Source organism: Leptidea sinapis, chromosome 14, assembly GCF_905404315.1.
Source record: "Leptidea sinapis chromosome 14, ilLepSina1.1, whole genome shotgun sequence".
In the NCBI taxonomy this organism is placed as follows: domain Eukaryota; kingdom Metazoa; phylum Arthropoda; class Insecta; order Lepidoptera; family Pieridae; genus Leptidea; species Leptidea sinapis.
In genome coordinates, this window is record NC_066278.1 from 4539698 (window position 1) to 4559440 (window position 19743).

At 38.9% G+C, this 19743-nt stretch overlaps 2 protein-coding genes across 2 annotated transcripts; one reads left to right on the plus strand and one right to left on the minus strand.

Moving 5' to 3' along the window:
- Positions 1-335: 335 nt before the first annotated feature.
- Positions 336-2656, plus strand: LOC126967887 (uncharacterized). Its single transcript, XM_050812581.1, has 2 exons — positions 336-759; positions 1718-2656. Exons 1-2 carry the CDS (start codon positions 458-460, stop codon positions 2595-2597), a joined length of 1182 nt encoding a protein of 393 aa, XP_050668538.1. The 5' UTR covers positions 336-457; the 3' UTR covers positions 2598-2656.
- On the minus strand, positions 750-3094 carry LOC126967890 (uncharacterized). The gene is made up of 2 exons (XM_050812585.1): positions 2658-3094; positions 750-1659 (listed from the first exon to the last, which is right to left on the minus strand). The coding sequence occupies exons 1-2, from the start codon at positions 2833-2835 to the stop codon at positions 899-901; spliced, it is 939 nt and encodes a 312-aa protein (XP_050668542.1). The 5' UTR covers positions 2836-3094; the 3' UTR covers positions 750-898.
- Positions 3095-19743: the final 16649 nt, after the last annotated feature.

Genomic DNA, 19743 nt, shown 5'->3' on the forward strand with positions numbered 1-19743 from the left:
TCCCGTGTGGCTTCATTGTAATTTGGTCCAGATCTGACAATGGCATCCATGAGAAAAACATAAAAGTCTGAAATTTGCTATACATACGCATAGCAAAGTGGATGATAAATTTACGAATAACTCACGCGCCAACCGATTTCGATGAATATTTTTTTATTGGAAAGGTTCAAAGATATTTTGGTGAGAGTTTGGTTAGGTTCTTAATCGTAATAACGTAGTTCGTAATTTTTGGAGTCGGTGTCATCCAAGATACACATATAGTTATAGGTGAGATGTGCTTGAGTCGTGAGGAGGCGAGAGGCGAGAGGCGAAAGCGGGTCGCGGCGTAAGAGCCTGTCCAGATGAAGCGTTTTACGCGCGAGTTCACTCGCGCGTTTTGATTTGTATTGCGTCCAGATGCGGCGTATCACGCGCGTTCTCGCGCGCATGTGTTGGAGACGGATTTGAGCAGTTAAACATGGACTCGGATACAGCGGTTGTGTTGTGGCTTGCATACCGTCGATGGAGACGTCGTAAACAAAGAGAAAGTCGACGATTTAACGTACATCCCATTCTACGTGATAGAATGACGCATAGTATGTTTATAACTTTATACCCAAAACTCAGAGAACATAGTGAAAAGTTTTTCAACTACTTTCGGATGTCAATAGCATCGTTTGATAATTTACTAGAAATTATCAAAGAAGATTTGTCTCCATGTCAAAATTATATGGTACGGGATACTGTTTCTGCAGAAGAAAAACTCGTGATTACTTTGAGGTAATATTTTTTATTGCTTTAGTAATACCTTAAGTAACAATTATAAGCCCAATTAACAAAAATAAAGAATTTAAACAAAATTAACAAAAATTAGGAATCATCATTCTTATATAATATAGGTAGGTACTTAAGATTTAATTTAATTATCGTATAGTTCCATTAATTCAGATTCATTGGAATCTTGTGTAGATGCCGGTGAAGGGTGTTTGTAGCTAGACGTCGTTGGTGGTCGTGACGCAGTGCAATAACCTCGATTGTAAGTCGAAAAGGTTTCAGGTGGAAACGAAGATGTTGAAGGGTCTGTTGTGGTATATCCTGTTTCTCCAAAATAATCTCTCTGTCCACGTTGTGTCATTCCTGTTTGGTAATGATATTGTGTCGAAGGTTGGTAGTCGGAACGAGCTGCTGCAGGTCTAAGACACAGAGCTTGTTGAGCTTGAAGTACTTTCATTAATTCAATTTTTGTTTGAAGTCTGTTTTCCTCTGGTACTTTAAGAAGCTCTTTGTGTAAGGACAAACAAAATAGTTTGTCATCATCTGACTCTATTTGGTTTGTTGCCTGTGGCTGATTCCCAGATGCTAAATTTGTTTTTATGATTGAGAGGAATTCTTCGTCAGCCGCATTTAGTTTTTTCTTCTTTTTTGCCTGACTACGTGGAGGTCTCATCACATCTTCCCCATCGCCAGAAAACTCCTGTTCTTCAGTTGCAACACACGCGGTGTTGATGTTGCTCTCAGTTATTTTATTCCGTGTCGATCTTTCGAGAAACATCAAACGTTCAAAATAAATATATTTGGCTTTGCCGGAGGCTCCTGATCCAGACGGTGTGGTTTTCTTCTTCTTCATTTCTCTCACAAAGCCATCACGCAACCCTTTCCACTTCTTCTGCAATAAAGTACCTGTAAATAATAAAAAGATCGAAATAAAATAATAATAATTATTTTACTTTCTTTTCAGATATTTGGCCACAGGATGTTATTTTGCGGATCTGCATTATGCCTACAGATTAGGAAAGTCTACAGTTATCGAAATAGTACAGAAAACCTGTTACATCATGTGGAACAAACTGCTAAACATAGTAATGAGACAACCAACGAAAGCTAAATGGAAAGAAATTTCGAAACAATTTCAAAAATACACAAATTTTCCAAACTGCATCGGTGCCATTGACGGCAAGCATATCCGTATTATAAAACCTAACGATTCTGGGTCTCTTTACTATAACTATAAGAGTTATTTTTCAACTGTTTTGTTGGCCGTATGTGATGCAAATTATTGTTTTATTGCAGTGGACATAGGCGCATATGGAAAAAGTAATGACTCCACAATTTTTAAAGACTCTATTTTATATAAAAAACTTGTCGAGAAAACTTTAGATATTCCAGATCCAAAGCCAATATCGCAAACAGATGCAACCCCCTTACCTCATGTCATAGTAGGAGATGAGGCGTTTAGTCTGTCTGAAAATATAATGCGCCCTTACTGCGGTAGATCTCTAACAACCAAAAAAAAAATTTTCAACTATCGCTTATCCAGGGCCCGGCGTTACATTGAATGTTGCTTTGGCATCTTGGTAAATAAATGGAGAATATTTCATAGACCGTTGAATGTGGATATAGAATTTGCAATAAACATAATTAAGGCTTGTTGTGTTCTCCATAACTACGTAAGGTTAAGGGATGGCTATAGGTATGATCACACTCTCTACGAAACATCTCTGAATAATTTGAACAATGAGGCAGTGAGGCCTAATGCGAGATCATTGAATATAAGAGATAGATTTGCTGATTATTTTGTAAACGAAGACAAACTCCCTTGGCAAGATAAAATGATATAGTTTAACAATGTAAAATCTATGCAAATAATAATATTATTTAATAAAGTATTATTTACTTACCTAAAGTTTTTTTTTTCTCTTCGGAATCACCAACTTCACAAAAAATTTCCACTATTTCTTCCCAGTTCCTACGTTTAATGGTTCTATTAGAATAATCTGATGATTCCATGTCCCATAGAGCTACCCTTTTCTCAATTTCGTCGATAAAAAGTTCCGTGTCAAAGTTATCACGCTCCATTTTGAACCAAATACGTCCACTCGCCACGGACACGCGCGTAGTACTGGACGCAGCACAGGCCCCCGAGTACCTCGACTCGCGCGGCGCTCGCGCATGGGACGCGCGAGTCGAGAGTCCCGCTCATTGCACGCGTTTTACGCGCGAGTGAGGAAACGCGCGTAGGCATCTGGACGGGATGTACGTAGCTCTAGTACCTCGGTTACGCGCGAGTGTCAACGCGCGAGTGAACTCGCGCGTAAAACGCTTCATCTGGACAGGCTCTAAGGACACCGATTCCAGAAATAACAATAATCGTAACTAGAATTAGAATAATTAATTAGAATGTATAAAAATACGCAATTATTTTAATACTTTTTAGTGCATATTATATCTATTGTTTTGGAATAGTATTTTTGAAGTCGGTTGTTTTTTTGTTAAAAATTTTTTTAGGTTATGTTACTGCCGTTGTAAAATATTCTAATTGATTTAAAAGAGTGGCCGTTGAGTTTTTGTGTGTTCTTCTCACGAGCTCTGTTCTTTCCGAACATACGGTAGTTTCAGTAATTTGTAGGAAATATTTTTAGTGACGATTATAAAGCGTTTTGTTTAAGCCTATCCTAATAAAGTATATTTGACATCATTTCAAGATGTCCACAGCTGGACAAAGGCCTCCCCCAAAGATCGCCACGAAGATCAGTCCTTCGCTGCCCTCATCCAACCTGTCCCGGCGATCTTGGCCAGATCGTCGGTCCATCTTGTGGGAGGCCTACCAACATTACGCCTTCCGGTACATGGTAGCCATTCGAGGACTAAAGTCCTGCCCCAACGGCTATCTGTCCATCGAGCTATGTACCCTGCCCACTGCCACTTCAGTTTCGCAACCATCTAGGCTATATCAGTGACTTTGGACCTACGGATCTCCTCATTTCTGATTCGATTTCGCAGGGAAGCACTGTGCATGACTTTTTGGATAATTTCATAGAAAATATAATACATATATAATATTGACACACTTTTACATAATTATCTTGCCCCAAACTAGGCATCGCCTGTACTATGGGTACAAGACAATGATATATTTAATTCGGTATACTTACTTAAACATATATACTCGTAAATGCATATATATACATCCATGACTCGGAAACAAACATTCATATTCATCATACAAATGTTTGCAACTACTGGGATTCGAACCCAGGACCTCTAGCTCAGATAAAAAATTAATAAAACTATGGGAGCAATAAACTCAGCGGGCTTCTTCTTTTTAATAACTTAACTAAAAATATAATCAGGGTAAGTATCGAAGTCAATATGGTATATTGAACTTCGTCATTCCTCTATACTTAAACGAGACTCCCTTAGAGATTCAAAAATTATATATAAATAAAAATAAATATAAGTCATCGTTAAAAAAGTACTTTTTACAAAATCCTTCATCAATATTATTGTATCTGCGGTAAGCTAAGTAGACAACTAATTTGTAATTACTAACATTTAGTTGATAATTATTTTTAATTTTGCATTTTATTGATTTCTATACTACTTTGTTTAGAATAACATCATGTAATAACTTTATTAATTGAAAATAATTGTTCTTTTCTTTTTAAATATTATCTAATTTAATTTTAAGCGGCTTCACACACAGATAAGCTTCCTAAAGTTTAAGTGTGTGTTATTATATTGTAAGCTATAACTATATTGTATTTTAAATAAATATTATAAAAAATAAAATTAAAACAAAAAAGAAACATAACTTAACTCTTAAAGCAGACACGACGAGAGTAGGAAGGAAAGGTGACAATGGTATATTTGCGTATACAAAGTTGCTTCCGTATAAGTTATTTAGAGCGTATCCACTGTAATAACATGTTATTGTTATATAACGTGTTTACTGGGAAGGAAATTTTGGTAGAGATTTCGGTGACCTTGCTTCTGGTAATTTAAATACGTTTCTAAATTCGAAATAAAAAAAAACATTTGAAGTCGCAGTTGAGACTAATTAATATTCCAATTATACATTTCAGCAACTACAACCATTAAGGCAAATGGGCTTTAATGAGAAGAAGTTGCAAGAAACTGATATTTATTATTGCCATAGTTTAGGAACCGATGCAGTATATTGAATCTTGTCAAGAGAAAACGTTCAGTAGGTACATTTAATAAAAATACGAAAGGTTTATTTTAATATCATCACAAAGTGTATGTACTATGTATACGCAAGCTAGAAGTTATGTTTATAAGTATGTAAAAAAAATAGTAATAAACGTATGAATAAAACAAAAGAAAAATATTAATACCGTTTATTGAACTGTCATCAAATTATTTTTTTACAATTCGAACGAAATGAATTTCTTTTTTTTCAACTCATACATAATTAAATTTAATTAATTCTCGTCCATTGGTTTTGTTTCAGTAGACATATTATTAATTACAAGAGGCTTATGGTAACTGAAGTATGGTCTACAAATGGTCTAGTTGACCATCTAACGTTAGGGTGTCGACTACTAAAGTTCGCCAAAAGAAGTACTTATAACTTAAAAAAATGTCATGAAAACTATGAGGCAATATGGACGGTCAAGTATAAGGCATAAACCTAGATAGTTCATACGTGTAGATAGAGCCTCTTGCTGTTAAGCAACCGATAAAAACAGGCCAGGAATTTTAGTTAAGTGTGCGTGACAAGCTACGTCTTACACTCGCAATTTTTTATGACACTTTGTGTTAGTGTGCGTGCATAAGGTGCATTGCTCAAAAAAGAGGTTAGTTCCAAAGTAAATTTTTTTGAAATGATCTAAGGGCAAAAATATTTAATCCTTATATAATAGAACCTCTGCTGGACGCACTTCAAGAGAGACGCGAAAAAAATCGTGCTAAATAAGGGTTTCGAGTCTATGATTTATGAAGAGTTTCGAAATAGGGCGCGTTTAAGTGATTCACGTGGTACTTAATAGACACATCCCTCACACATCTCTGGTGGGAACAGCCTTCGGCAAATTTTGTTAGTAAACATTTGATTTGTTATGTTTTTAAAGTGATAATCCTCACTTCTGGGATTAATTACACAAATAAAACTGAAAACAAAATTTTATGAACGATGCGGGACTCTCAGGTGGTTCAACTGTCAGGCGAGGAGAGTTGAACAAAGATTTTATAAACGATACGTCACTCAAACGGTTGACTCAGTTGCAAAGTTGCAAAGAGCGCTCGCACGGAACGTGAGAGGTTTCGAGTCACGCATCGTTCATAAAAAAAATGGTTTTCAGTTTTGTTTGTACCATTACTTATACTAAACTTCTATCTATAAGATACTTATAATGCAATAACAACTTATAGCTTCTTGAATTCACTTTCTTCGAAAGCAATAAAACACAGTGCTTGATATAAATAGCCAATTTTATTGTGAGTTCATGCTCTGCCATCCACATAATGATCAGCGTGTTCTGAAGTTCTTTGTTTGTAAATACACCATTTATTGGTTATATTGACCGCAGACCGACAAGAAGCAAAGAGAAACGGAGTAGATGAGCGGAGAGTTTTTTTATTTAATTTAATTCCGAAAAAAATATAAATAAACGAATCCCGTTTTAATTAATATTTTGTTTAGTGTGTGTATTTTTTTTTATGGAATAGGAGGACAATCGAGCGTACGGGTCACCTGTTGTTAAGTGATCACCGCCGCCCACAATCTCTTGCAACACCAGAGGAGTCACAGGAGCGTTGCCGGCCTTTAAGGAAGGTGTACGCGCTTTTTTTGAAGGTACACATGTCATATCGTCCCGGAAACACCGCACAAAGAAGTTCATTCCACAGCTTTGTAGCACGCGGAAGAAAGCTCCTTGTAAACCGCACTGTGGAGGACCGCCACACATCCAGATGGTGGGGATTACATCCTAACTTGTGGCGTGTCGTGCAAAGGTGGAATTCGGCGGCAGGAATCAGGTTAAACAGCTCTTTAGAACACTCCCCGTGATAAATGCGGTAGAAGACACACAATGAAGCGACGTCTCTACGCAACGCCAAGTGATCCAGCCGTTCACAGAGCACTGGGTCCCCGACAATTCGAGTGCTGCTCTGCGTTGCACGCGGTCAAATGGATCGAGCTGATACTGGGGTGCGCCAGACCAGAGATGACAGCAATACTCCATGTGTGGCCGGAATTGCGCTTTGTACAGCGCTAGAATGTGGGCCGGCTTGAAGTATTGCCGTGCTCTATTAATGACGCCCAGTTTCTTTGAAGCCAATTTGGCTTTGCCCTCCATGGCTGGCCACGAAATTGGCATTCGCTCGAGATTTCGAGACCCAGTATTCCGATACTAGGCGAGGCTTTTAGGGAGGTGTTGTCGAAGAGCGGTGATACGACAAATGGGGTTTTTTAGTGGTAAACGCGCAAACTTGAGTCTTCTGGGGGTTAAATTGGACAAAGTTCAATTTACCCCATTCCGCGACCTTTTCAAGAGAGGACTCGATATAAGATACAAGTTTCTCCCGGCACTGATCGACGAAAAACCGAGAGAGACCTGCATGGCCCGTGTATACGGCATCACCAGTGACACCAGTGATCACCAGAAACAGCGTAGGAGATAGCACACAGCCTTGGGGCACTCCAGCATTCACGGGCTTCGGGTTCGAGCAATATCCGTCGACAACGACCTGTATGCTACGCCCAGTGAGGATGCTAGAGGTCCACTTGCACAAGCTCTCGGGAAGCCCAAATGATGGAAGTTTTGAGAGGAGCGCCTTGTGCCATACACGATCAAAGGCCTTCGCTATATCCAGGCTAACTGCCAGGCCTTCCCCCTTGCTTTCAATAGCCGCCGCCCATCTATGTGTTAGGTATACCAGAAGATCACCTGCCGACCGTCCATGGCGAAAGCCGTACTGTCGGTCGTTGATCAACTGGTGACCCTCTAGGTATACTTAAAGCTGGCGGCTAATTATGCTCTCCATGATTTTGGAGAGCAGGGAGGTGATAGCAATAGGCCTGTAGTTCACCGGATCCGAATTGTCTCTTTTTTTTTGGATCGGATGGACAAGGGCTGACTTCCATGAGTCAGGGACTACGCCTTTGGAATAAGAGTGCCGGAATAAACGCGTTAGCACCGGCGTCAACTCAGGGGCACACGTTCTAAGCACGATTGGAGAAATGCCATCTGGCCCGCTCGACTTCCTGACGTCCAACGAAAACAGAGCTCGCCTAACAGTTTTCTGTCTGAACTGTACTTCAGGCCTAGAGCTCTGACACCGCGCGATGGTTGGCGGTGTTTTTCCGTCGTCGTCAAGAGTCGAGTTGGAGGCGAAAAGAGCGCACAGATGGCTTTCGGCCTTCTCTTTTGCCGTATGATCCTTTGAGCCCAGCGCCGCAACCCAAGTTCGATACGTCTGTTTTTTGCAGTCAGATGCTGCTTTAACTGACGCATCGAACCAAGGCTGTGATCTGCCACCGATCGGTACTACAGAGCTTGGTATAAAAATATCCATGCCCTGTAGTATCACATCGGCTACTGCAACGGCGATGGCACTAGGATCATCCGAAGGGAAACAAACCCTGCCCCAAGGGAAGGATGCAAAAAAGGAACGCATCCTATCCCAATCTGCTGACTTGTAGTGCCAAACGCGGCGGGTCGCTGGTGGTCTGCGACGTTGGCGTCGGATAGGCACTACACTCCTGACCAGGCAATGGTCGGACGTTCCGAGAGGGGCGTCGACAAAGACCTGGTAACCATCGGGATGTGTAGTCAGCAGAAGATCCAATACGGACGGCATGTGGCTATCCACATCCGGGAGCCGCGTTGGCGACTCAACCAATTGGGACAGACCATACGCCAATGCAAAAAGATGCACAGATCGCAGAGAGTGATCGAATCGTGAGGCGAATCACATCTGCACCAAGAGACGTTACTTCGTGATGACCACGACCGCTCTGCCAAGAGATATACTAAGAAGATGTACGGCGCTTAAAGTGTCTGTTTTGGTAAAGAAATTCAGCAGAGTCAAAGAATAGCAACGTTTCAAATCCGTGTATCATTAGCCAGGGTCAAAAACTAATTATGAGCGAGTACGGAGTAAGTTATTAAATGAAACGGGATTGGTGGCGTGCGCGCACCCCATCATACGCATTACTCACACAAAATACGGGCTATTCACGCACACATAGATCGTTGTGTTTAGGGCGCAGGGCGACAGCGATAGTTTCTTCAAATATGATTTAAAAAGTGTTACGTTATCTGAATTTAGGGTATAAAAATATCATCGGATTTTTCATTGCTGTATTCAATATTGGCTTATGTCCGTTTTGGGCTAATTTTAATCTTAATATGTTATTGCTTTTATTTATAAATCATCGGATTGATTTGAATCAAAATCATTTCAAATGATTAAAACACGGGTAATTATAACGGAATGTACCTTACGTCTTCAAAAACTTTTACCTTTGAGCTTTGAATGTTATGTGGCTTAAAATATAAGTAAAAAAAGTGTGAGTGTAATTATGTATGCACGCAAGAAGTTATACTTCTTTGGCCGAAGCAAAAATCCTTAAAATTATTTATTGCTCGTGCTATTTCTATGTTTGTAGAAAGAATAATGTTGTAAAAATCTTGCAACGATGGCTTTGATTATTGATGGATTAATTATTAATAAATACCTAGGTAACACTGAAAATGTTTAAAAAATGAAAAACGGCTTAATGTATAAAGTTGCCAATACTTTTATTGTTTTTCGAAGTAATCGCCGTTCCTCTCTACACATCCTCGCATTCGATTGAACCACTGAGAAAAGCAGTGGGCCCATTCGTCCTTATGGGTCTTTCCACGGCATTTTCATACGCTTTCACCGCATCTTCAGGGCTCGTAAAGCGGATACCTCGAATTTTATCTTTAGTTCTTGAGAATAAATAAAAGTCGCAGGGCGCCAGGTCAGGACTGTATGGCGGATGACTCATTAATCTCGACACCTGCCATAGTCAAATATTCCACAGTCCGTTTTGCGGAGTGCGCTGAATCATTGTCATGGTGAAGGAGGATCCTGCTTCGAGGGCGCTGCTGTCGAATTTTTTCCAAGACGATGATTATAAATCGAAATGATAATATATAATATAATAGTAAAGAAATTTGTAGAGAATTTTGTATTCTACAATATTGATGATAAATACAAATAGCAAAAAAACCCATAGGAAATTACATAATTAATATTTACAAAAAAAGCGCAAAAAGCCGATTTTTGTGACCTTTGACATTAAAATTTAATAGTTGCGTACACCCTCCCATATGTAGGTTTTGAGACAACTTTTAGGGTGTCAATATACAAGTATTTACAGACTTACAGCTGGGTATCTCGAATTTCGAGGTGAACTTACTATAATGACTGGACTAATATAACTTCATGTTTTGAGCAATGTTGGCATTTTCTCTACCTAAAATAAAAGAATACCTTTATAATAAATAATATTATTTGATCAAGTGAGATTTTATATATTCTACAAAGAATGATATAATGTTATTTTGATATTATTATTCAACAGAAAATAAACAATTAAATTTTTTACAGGTGAAGTCATTATCAGGTTCTTGATTGTGTTCCTGGGATTCCGCCATTTTATTTGACTGATTATTATTTTCATTTTATATAATATTCATAATTCATTAATACCATTCGCACGTATTCGTTGTATTAGCACATATTAATATGACGTTGTTATTAAATATTAACGAATATGGCTGTATGGGCTCGAACCCTTTGCCTAACCTAATAATGCACGAAGGAACCAAAAACAAAATAACGAATGTTCCAAACGTCGGAAAAATTCTGATAACTTATATATTACTAGCTGTCCGACAGACGTTGTTCTGTAGATAATAAAAAAATACTGTTTTATAGGAATTTGCCAATAATATTTCAAAACATCAATAATTATTTCATAAAAAATGCTCCCTGTTGTTATAATGAAATTGTTTCACAGCGGAACTGTCAAACCGTGCGTAAACTAAATTCTCTCATAGAAAATATGTCCATACAAAACAAATATTGAAAATAAAAATAATTATGGGTCCCGAATCGAAAAATAAAGAAAAAAAATAGATTTTCAAAAATACTACTGAGCATATTGAAATGCTTTTTTTAAAACCATAAAAATAAAACGGCTTAAAAAATTGTTTCAACTGACTTTTTTACTGTGCGTTACTTCCGTCAGAAAAAATTTCTAAGTTACCTTCAAGTCGCGCCTAAAGAAGTCTTACTTCAAAAAATTGCTCAGTTGTCGCATTGATTTGTATTTTACCCAATATTTTTTTCTTTTTTCCATAATTAAGACATTGAAATATTATAATATGAGTGAGCATAATTATAGGAAATATGTAAAACTGTGAAATAACCAGCCACTCTACACGAGGCTTCCTCAGGACGTGTTGTCTCGCCAAAATCTGACACGAGACTGACATATAATTACGGATTTCCGCAAAGTAACGCCTACTTCCATGAAAAAAGAACTATTTATCCTATTTTTGTTTTATTGTTAATTAATCATAGTATTTTGATAAGATTTTGGATGCCTATAATATGATATGCTCGGACAAAATATGTGTTAATAAATAAAGAAAACAGGTTTCTTTAGAGCAAAAGTTTTCGTCATAACAAACATTAATTATAGCAAGGTTTTTTCAATATTTTTTTTTGTCTTACATTCATTACTAAATTAAGTCTAGATTTATTTTGGTATTGGTATTGGTAAAGGGCTCCTGTTTCCGCAATTAGACCGCTTAATTGGGTCCATTTTGCGTGCAGTGTTGGCCAGTCATTCCAACCAGCCCAGCTCCTTCCAGAAGTTCAGAACACTCCTGGGGTGTTCGCAGACTTCCTGGAGCGACCTTGTATTTACTAAGGTTTGTGCCCGTTGGTTGGCCACCCCAGCACATTCCAGGATTACGTGAGTGACCGTTTCATCTTCGGTTAGACAGCCCCTGCACTTAGGACTGTCCGTAACGCCGATTGTAAATAGGTGTTTGTTCAGTGATGTGTGACCCGTTAGGATGCCGACCATAATTCGGATGTCATGTCTGTTTAGGCTAATAAGTCGACGTGTCAGTTTGGGCGATAGTGCAGGAATCGCCTCTTTCAACTGTCTGCAGCCTGATTTGTCCATCGGGTTCCATGTAGGTTGTTGGTGAGAGAGCGTATCCATGACCGCATTTGGCTGAAGGGTAGCGGCAGGACTGGCCCTGGGCCAGCCACTTGCGTTTCCGACCCCCGCCTTGCAAGTTCATCCGCTGCATCATTCCCCAACGAACCGCTGTGTCCTTTGATCCATTGCAGAGTTACCCAGTTGTTAGAGGCAGCTCGTTCTAAGGATCGGTGACACTCGTATATCAGCGCTGAGTTACTGTTGCTCCCCAGCGCAGTCAGTACTGCCATACTATCGGATAGAATACGGATATAATATCCGTGTATTTTCCTTCTTAGTATCTAGATTTATTTGTAAAAATTGTTTATTTTATGGGATACCCTAAAAACAGTTTTGTGTTAAAAGTGAGAAATGAGAATGAGAATGCGGATTTCCTTTTCTAAGTGAATCTATTGTGACTGTAACCGATTTTGAGCTCTTCAGTTTTTTTGATAATATTATTTTTGTGTAGTTGTCGGAAGGAGAAGCAAATAATATAGTAATTCTAATGAGAGAAATATCAAGTGTACTATTTTAAAACGTAAGTATCCATCCCTACTCTGTGGTACTATGTTATTCATTTAACATATTCTCTTAAAAGCGCCATCTCTTTTAATATTACAAAACTATCATCATAAATCTAGAATTTGGTGGCTGTTAACTAAGCTGTTGATTGTAGTAAGCTTGTAGTTCTTCAAGTAATTTACACTAAACACACTAGATGGCTCTTTATCGCCAAGTACTTTGTAAAAAGAGATCTTTTCAGAATGACTACTTTGACTTCGACTTCTAGAATGAATCTGAACTAGCTATGAACTATATTAAATTTTAACAACGAGTCTAAAATAAATGCCTACATAGTCAAGAAGTTGTTATGAACTTTGTTGTTCACTATTTGAGATTAAGTACCTACCTATTTCTAATAGAGTATATTTTTTTACAGAAAGAGTTTCCTGTTATTTGGTATCTCATGGAACTTTTGGGGATGGGCTTCTTATTTTTTGAAGCAAAACATCCACTGGATGTAAAGAGAATGACCATGATACTTACTTTACGTCAGACATTTATTTTTTTTAAAATCACTTCTATGTAATTAGCATGCCGATTACGACCATTTCGAAGTTAAGTGCGGCAAAAAAGAAAAGAAAGAAAAATCAAAGTACTTAAAAATTTACACGCTATAAATCGTAATATTTCAAATCCCAAGATTACGTGAACGGTCACAGTGAGTGATTGCGTCACGTCGGCCAGCGGTGAGCTTCGAAAGTAATTGGCGCCAATGTTATGAGATCAAGATGAAGCACTTTCCTCTGACTAATCGCTGTTTTATAAAGCTTGGACAGTGACGTCTGTGGAGACGCAATTGATACTTATTTTATATAATACTTTATATTTATTTAAGCAAAGTATTAGAATAATAATATTATTATAGTCTACTAGATTTTCTTTGAGACGTTTAAATTTTTTATTTTAAAATTATTAATGTCCGTTTATTCACGCAAATCTCATAATTTAGTTAAAAATTCAAATTCAAATATTTTTATTCAAAATAGGATGTGACATCACTTATTGAAAGTCAAAAAACTACCACCCATTCCAAAATGAATGCCTCAGACGTGAGAAGAATGGGCGCAACAAACTCAGTGGGCTTTTTTTTTCATCAATAATATGTTTTACAATTAAAGTAACATTAACAAAGAACAAAGTAACATTATACAATTAAACTTATTATTTAATAGCCTGAGGGCGGTCGCTCCATTCCCAATCTGTGGTATCATTAAGAAAGTCATTTATGTTATAGCAAACTTTACCACACAAACGCTTTTTAACAATTCTTTTGAATAACGTAATACTTTTGTTTTGAACATTTTCTGGGATCTTGTTGTAAAAGCATATACATCTCCCCACAAAAGATTTACTAACTCGACTTAGCCGAGTAGTAGGCATCATCAGTTCTGGCAAATTCACTTATGTGCCTATGAAAATACATTACATTATCAAGAATATATTGAGAAGCAACAGTCAAGATGTTAATTTCTTTGAATTTTGCTCTCAATGATTCTCTAGGACCTAGGTGATCGGACTAAGCACTCTATTATAAGCAATTGGAATACAGATTCACACAATTTATACTCTTCGCTTAATTATAACCATACTCCTATTTCTGGGACCCTATGTGTTATGTGTGTAATTATGTGTATCAAGTAGTCATTTTGATCGCTTTTTACGTCATTATTAACGACCGGTAACACGTCAGCTTGCCGTCTAGCCTTTCTCAACTTTTGTCCCTCGCTTTGCATCTTTAATAGTGTTTTTCAAGTGGACTTAACCTGTGGACTTTAAGAGCTTCCCTTACTCCTGGACATTCTTTTCATCGACACTTAATGCATGAACTCATTATGGTCTTTTAAAATAAAATTTCAGTTAAGGTCCATTGTTTGCCATTTATAAGTTATGCACGGCAAAAAACAAGTGTTGAATCATTTATTTTTGGGTGATTTAAAGACTTCTTGAGACCCCAGTAACTTCAACTTGAATTTTTCAATTTTGCATTAATATCTTTTTATGTTTAGTAATCTCGGGAAATATGTCAGCCTATGTACTCTATAGAGTTGGAATGGTTTTTATATTCATATAATTTTTTCTGTACACTTATATAATCTAATGAGGCCAACCCCTTAACGTCCACCTACTAATTGTTGTATCATTACTTGAGGACTTTTTACAAGATTATTTTATTTAATTCATAAGATGCGTGTGTATAGAAAATAAGCTTGAGAAAGTCTACATACACCTGCGGAGAAATTCAAAGGTAGTTAACAAATCACACTAAGGAAATCTTACGAAGGGATCCCAGGACCATTTTCACGAAAAATAAGTGCACAGTAAACGTCAAATAGCGATGGTTACCTATTTTTTTAAATTAAATTAGGTTACTTTTACATTGACCTAGAAGAAAATGAAATTTGACGAGACTCTTGTTTTCACAGCAAAACCAAAGGAGACTAAAACAAGTTTAAAAATACGACACTAAAAGATATGTATGAACCATTAATGTTTTCAAAAGGAGTTATGTGTACAGCGTAGTATGTAAACTACATTCAACTTGCAATATGCAAATTAGAAAGGTAACAGGCGACTCCATTGCTCGGGTCGTGACGGTCAAGGCCCGGTTTCACTTTCTGCTACAAACATTTCACCGGTCGCTCTCACGACTCGCTGTTATAAGCGTCACGCTAGCTTATAACACTGTTTTGAAAACAAATACAGATTTGACTGTTCTATTTATAGACAGTTTAGCATCTTTAGAACACGTATAGGGTGGCAGGTGCAGCAAAGGAAGGTGCAAATTACTTTAATAGGAGAAAAAATGCGTCACTGGGTGATGAACACATATTTCTTAACATTGAACTGTATGATATATAGATATACGAACTGATAGTCCGATGATGCGGGAAATTTTTTTATTTGCGAAATACTAAAGAGCTAAGCCAAGCGTGGCTAACTGTTTACGACTTTTCAATTTAAATAGGCTACAGCAACAATAGCTTCAGTTTCCTTCCTATCTTGCTGTTATCTCCGTTAGAGGTTTTTTTCTCTCTTGCACGCTTTGTTTGTCTAAAAGTTCCTCATAAAATAGTTGTCAAGGCGATTTATAAATTTGACACGCCACCCGAGTCACAGAATAAGTGACTAATTATTCACCCTGAACCATTTAGATATGTTTTCTAAGGACTGGTTTATTTTTACTAAATTCACTGATTATCTGTCAATATTATAAACTAATGAAGTGTTGTCTGCGAAAAGAACAATTTCACATTCTTTAGAGGCTACATATGGCAAATCATTAATATACACGAGGAATAAGAAAGGTCCTAGGATTGAACCCTGAAGCACAACCAATCGCATTACAGCACCTAATGAATATTCATTATTAATTACTACTACATTCTGGGTTCTATTGGCTGAGTATAACGTAATAAGATCAAGTGATTTAATTTTAATTCCATAATAAATTGTCTACGGCGTAGACCATTCTACTCTACTGAATCAAATGCTTTCAAAAGATCATAGAATATTTCTACAGCGTTATCTGTTTCCTCCCAAGTATTCGATATGTATCGAATCAACGCCATACCGGCATCAGAAGTTGAACGTCCTTTCTTAAAACCAAATTGTTATATAAGATGTTAATTTAGATATAACCATAACTATTTTTCGCATTTTATTTCCTTCCTTGACGGTTTCTATCAGTCAAGCAGGCTGTGCGATGTCATTCTAATAGCTTAAATTGTCATTTTCATTGTTGTAAGTGTAAACTCGGATTTGTACGGTCCCGGTTGGACCGATTGGTCCGGTGACGAACTCGGCAATAATAATAATTTTGAGCGAATGACAATGCAGGTCGCATCAAATATGGTCCACTATCAGACCGTGTCAGATGATTCGGCCGTACCAAATCTGATCATGTGTTTAGGCTATGAATACATGAAGTTACAAAAAAGAGATTTAAATAGTTTATATTTCATTCATACAATGTAAGTAGGAAAAGCGTAAGTCGATTATAATGAAGGGTCCACAGTCTCTTGGTGAATAGCGTGAATAGAGCCATTCATTACTGCTAGTGAATAGCTTCATTAAGTTCATTCAGTTTGCTTGCATTATCGTATCAAATAACAAACTTAAATGTTTTATAAGCTACACTCTGGAACTAGACAACCTCTGAATACAAGAGGGTCCCTTACAGCAGTCTTTAACTAAATCATTGCTATTGGCATTTAGAGAGCTTTATTGTAGTAACAATATTTGAATTGTATTTGTTCAATACTATAAATAAGTATTACATTACATGAGACTTGCTCCTACGAAATTCTGCTATGTAATCTTATGATTAATTCTATAAATTATTAATAATATAAATAAATAATTTTTTCAAGTTATGCTTCTTTAGGCGCGTTATGAAAAAATGATGAGAGTGAAATTCTAAGATGCGCACGCATCATTGTATCAAAAGTAACAGGTTGAAGTTGTTTCCTAAAATTTTCTGACGTTTGCGTCAGAAAGATTATATGGGATGAATAGAAAGAAGACTTCCCTTTTTCTGTTGTTTGTTGTGTGTGGACAAGGCCTGACGGAAAATTGCAATGTGATAACTGATACCTATTGTAATTTTATCGCGGTAATACGTGGATACACCAGTGTTAAATCGATATTTATTCTTTATAAAATATTTATTCATATGTAAGATATTCAACGCCCACCATCGCGAATTTATTGGCGTTGTTCGGTAGTGTGGCGCCACTATAGGTATAATAAAAGTATAACAATTATTTGCTGATACTGATAACTTCGATACCTTTTAGTTTGTAATATATGAATTCAACTGAGCATGCCGCCTGGTATGTAATCACCGCTGCAGCAACAGAGGAATGACAGCAACGCTGCTGGTCGGTTGGATGTTTGAAAATTCAATCTATACCATTTTATTTATAATAGACACACCAACAAGCTATTCTAAACTATACAATTATTTATTATCAAATTTTGAGGGTAGGGACCTGTCTACTCTCAGGCTCCGCGTAGATTTAGAGGACCGCGTCCGCATCTATGCGTGTGTCTACAGGTCCCATAGTGGTAACACAGAAACCGATCATCTCATGGGCTGCGTTCAAGCGGCAATTGACGACGTGCTTGCACAGATCTCCTCCGCTGAAATCGTAGTCTTGGGTGATTTCAACGGGCACAATGCCGAATGGCTTGCATCACGTACCACAGACTACGCAGGCCGATCTGTGCATAGTTTTGCATTGGCTTATGGCCTGTCCCAATTGGTTGAGTCACCAACGCGGCTCCCGGATGTGGATAGCCATATGCCGTCCTTATAGGATCTTCTGCTGACTACACATGCTGATAGTTACCAGGTCTTTGTCGACGCCCCTCTCGGAACGTCCGACCACTGCTTGGTGAGGAGTGTAGTGCCTATCCGACGCCAACGTTGCAGACCACCAGCGACCCGCCGCGTTTGGCACTACAAGTCAGCAGATTGGGATAGGATTCGTTCCTTTTTTGCATCCTACCCTTGGGGCAAAGTTTGTTTCCCTTCGGATATTCCTTGTGCCTGCGCCGTTGCAGTAACCGATGTGGTACTGCAGGGCATGGATATTTTTATACCAAGCACTGTAGTACCGATCGGTGGCAGATCACAGCCCTGGTTCGATGCGTCAGTTAAAGCAGCATCTGACTGCAAAAAACAAGCGTATCGAACTTGGGTTGCGGCGCTGGGCTCAAAGGATCCGAACTGCAAAGATCTAAAGAGGAAATATAAACGTGCCTCCAGATTTTTAAGCGGCAAAACGCCCGTGTGAAGTCAAAGCACGTCGTCAAAATCGGCGAGCAGCTTTCCATTTACCCGACTGGAACACGCAAGTTCTGGTCGTTGTCGAAAGCTGCTCTTGGTAACTTCTACCAGCCGTCCATGCCGCCGTTGCACATGAGGAATGACACCCTGGCCCATACGTCAAAAGAGAAAGCCGAGCTCCTGTGCGCTATTTTCGCCTCCAACTCGACTCTTGACGACAACGGAAAAACACCGCCGACCATCCCGCGGTGTCAGAGCTCTATGCCTGAAGTACAGTTCAGACAGAAGACTGTTAGGTGAGCACTGTTTTCGTTGGACGTCAGGAAGTCGAGCGGGCCGGATGGCATTTCTCCAATCGTGCTTAGAACGTGTGCCCCTTAGTTGACGCCGGTGCTAACGCGTTTATTCTGGCACTCTTATTCTAAAGGCGTACTCATGGAAGTCAGTCCTTGTCCATCCGAACCAAAAAAAGGAGACAGTTCGGATCCGGCGAACTACAGGCCTATTGCTATTACCTCCCTGCTCTCCAAAATCATGGAGAGCATAATTTGCCGCCAGCTCTTGGTATACCTAGAGGGTCACCAGTTGATCAACGACCGACAGTACGGCTTTCGGCATGGTCGGTCGGTAGGTGATCTTCTGGTATACCTAACACATAGATGGGCGGCGGCTAATGAAAGCAAGGGGGAAGGCCTGGCAGTTAGCCTGGATATAGCGAAGGCCTTTGATCTTGTATGGCACAAGGCGCTCCTCTCAAAACTTCCATTGTTTGGGCTTCCCGAGAGCTTATGCAAGTGGACCTCCAGCTTCCTCACTGGGCGCAGCATACAGGTCGTTGTCGACGGATATCGCTCGAACCCGAAGCCCGTGAACGCTGGAATGCCCCAAGGCTGTGTGCTATCTCCCACGCTGTTTCTTCTGCATGTCAATAATATGCTGGACATCTCCAACATTCATTGCTATGCAGACACTGGTGATGCCGTATACACGGGCAATGCAGGTCTCTCTCGGGAAATCGCTGACCAGTGCCGGGAGAAACTTGTGTCTTCTATCGAGTCCTCTCTTGAGAAGGTCGCGGAATGGGGTAAATTGAACCTTGACCAATTTAACCCCCAGAAGACTCAAGTTTGCGCGTTTACCACTAAAAAAACCCCATTTGCCGTATTACCGACTCTTCGACAACACTTCCCGTAAAGCCTCGCCTAGTATCGGAATACTGAGTCTCAAAATCTCGAGCGATTGCCAATTCCGTGGCCATCTGGAGGGCAAAGCCAAGCCGGCCCACATTCTAGCGCTCTACATAGCGCAGGTCCGGCCACACATGGAGTATTGCTGTCATCTCTGGTCTGGCGCACCCCAGTATCAGCTCGACCCATTTGACCGAATGCAACGTAGAGCAGCTCGAATTGTCGGG

What these genes read in the sequence shown, in the direction of transcription:
- LOC126967887 (XM_050812581.1), top strand. Translation starts at nt 458, where the DNA reads ATGGACTCGGATACAGCGGTTGTGTTGTGGCTTGCATACCGTCGATGG. An exon ending in AAACTCGTGATTACTTTGAG is followed by an intron (nt 760 to 1,717) that starts GTAATATTTTTT and finishes CTTTCTTTTCAG; the next exon opens with ATATTTGGCCACAGGATGTT.
- LOC126967890 (XM_050812585.1), bottom strand. Translation starts at nt 2,835, where the DNA reads ATGGAGCGTGATAACTTTGACACGGAACTTTTTATCGACGAAATTGAG. An exon ending in AGAGAAAAAAAAAACTTTAG is followed by an intron (nt 1,660 to 2,657) that starts GTAAGTAAATAA and finishes TATTATTTACAG; the next exon opens with GTACTTTATTGCAGAAGAAG.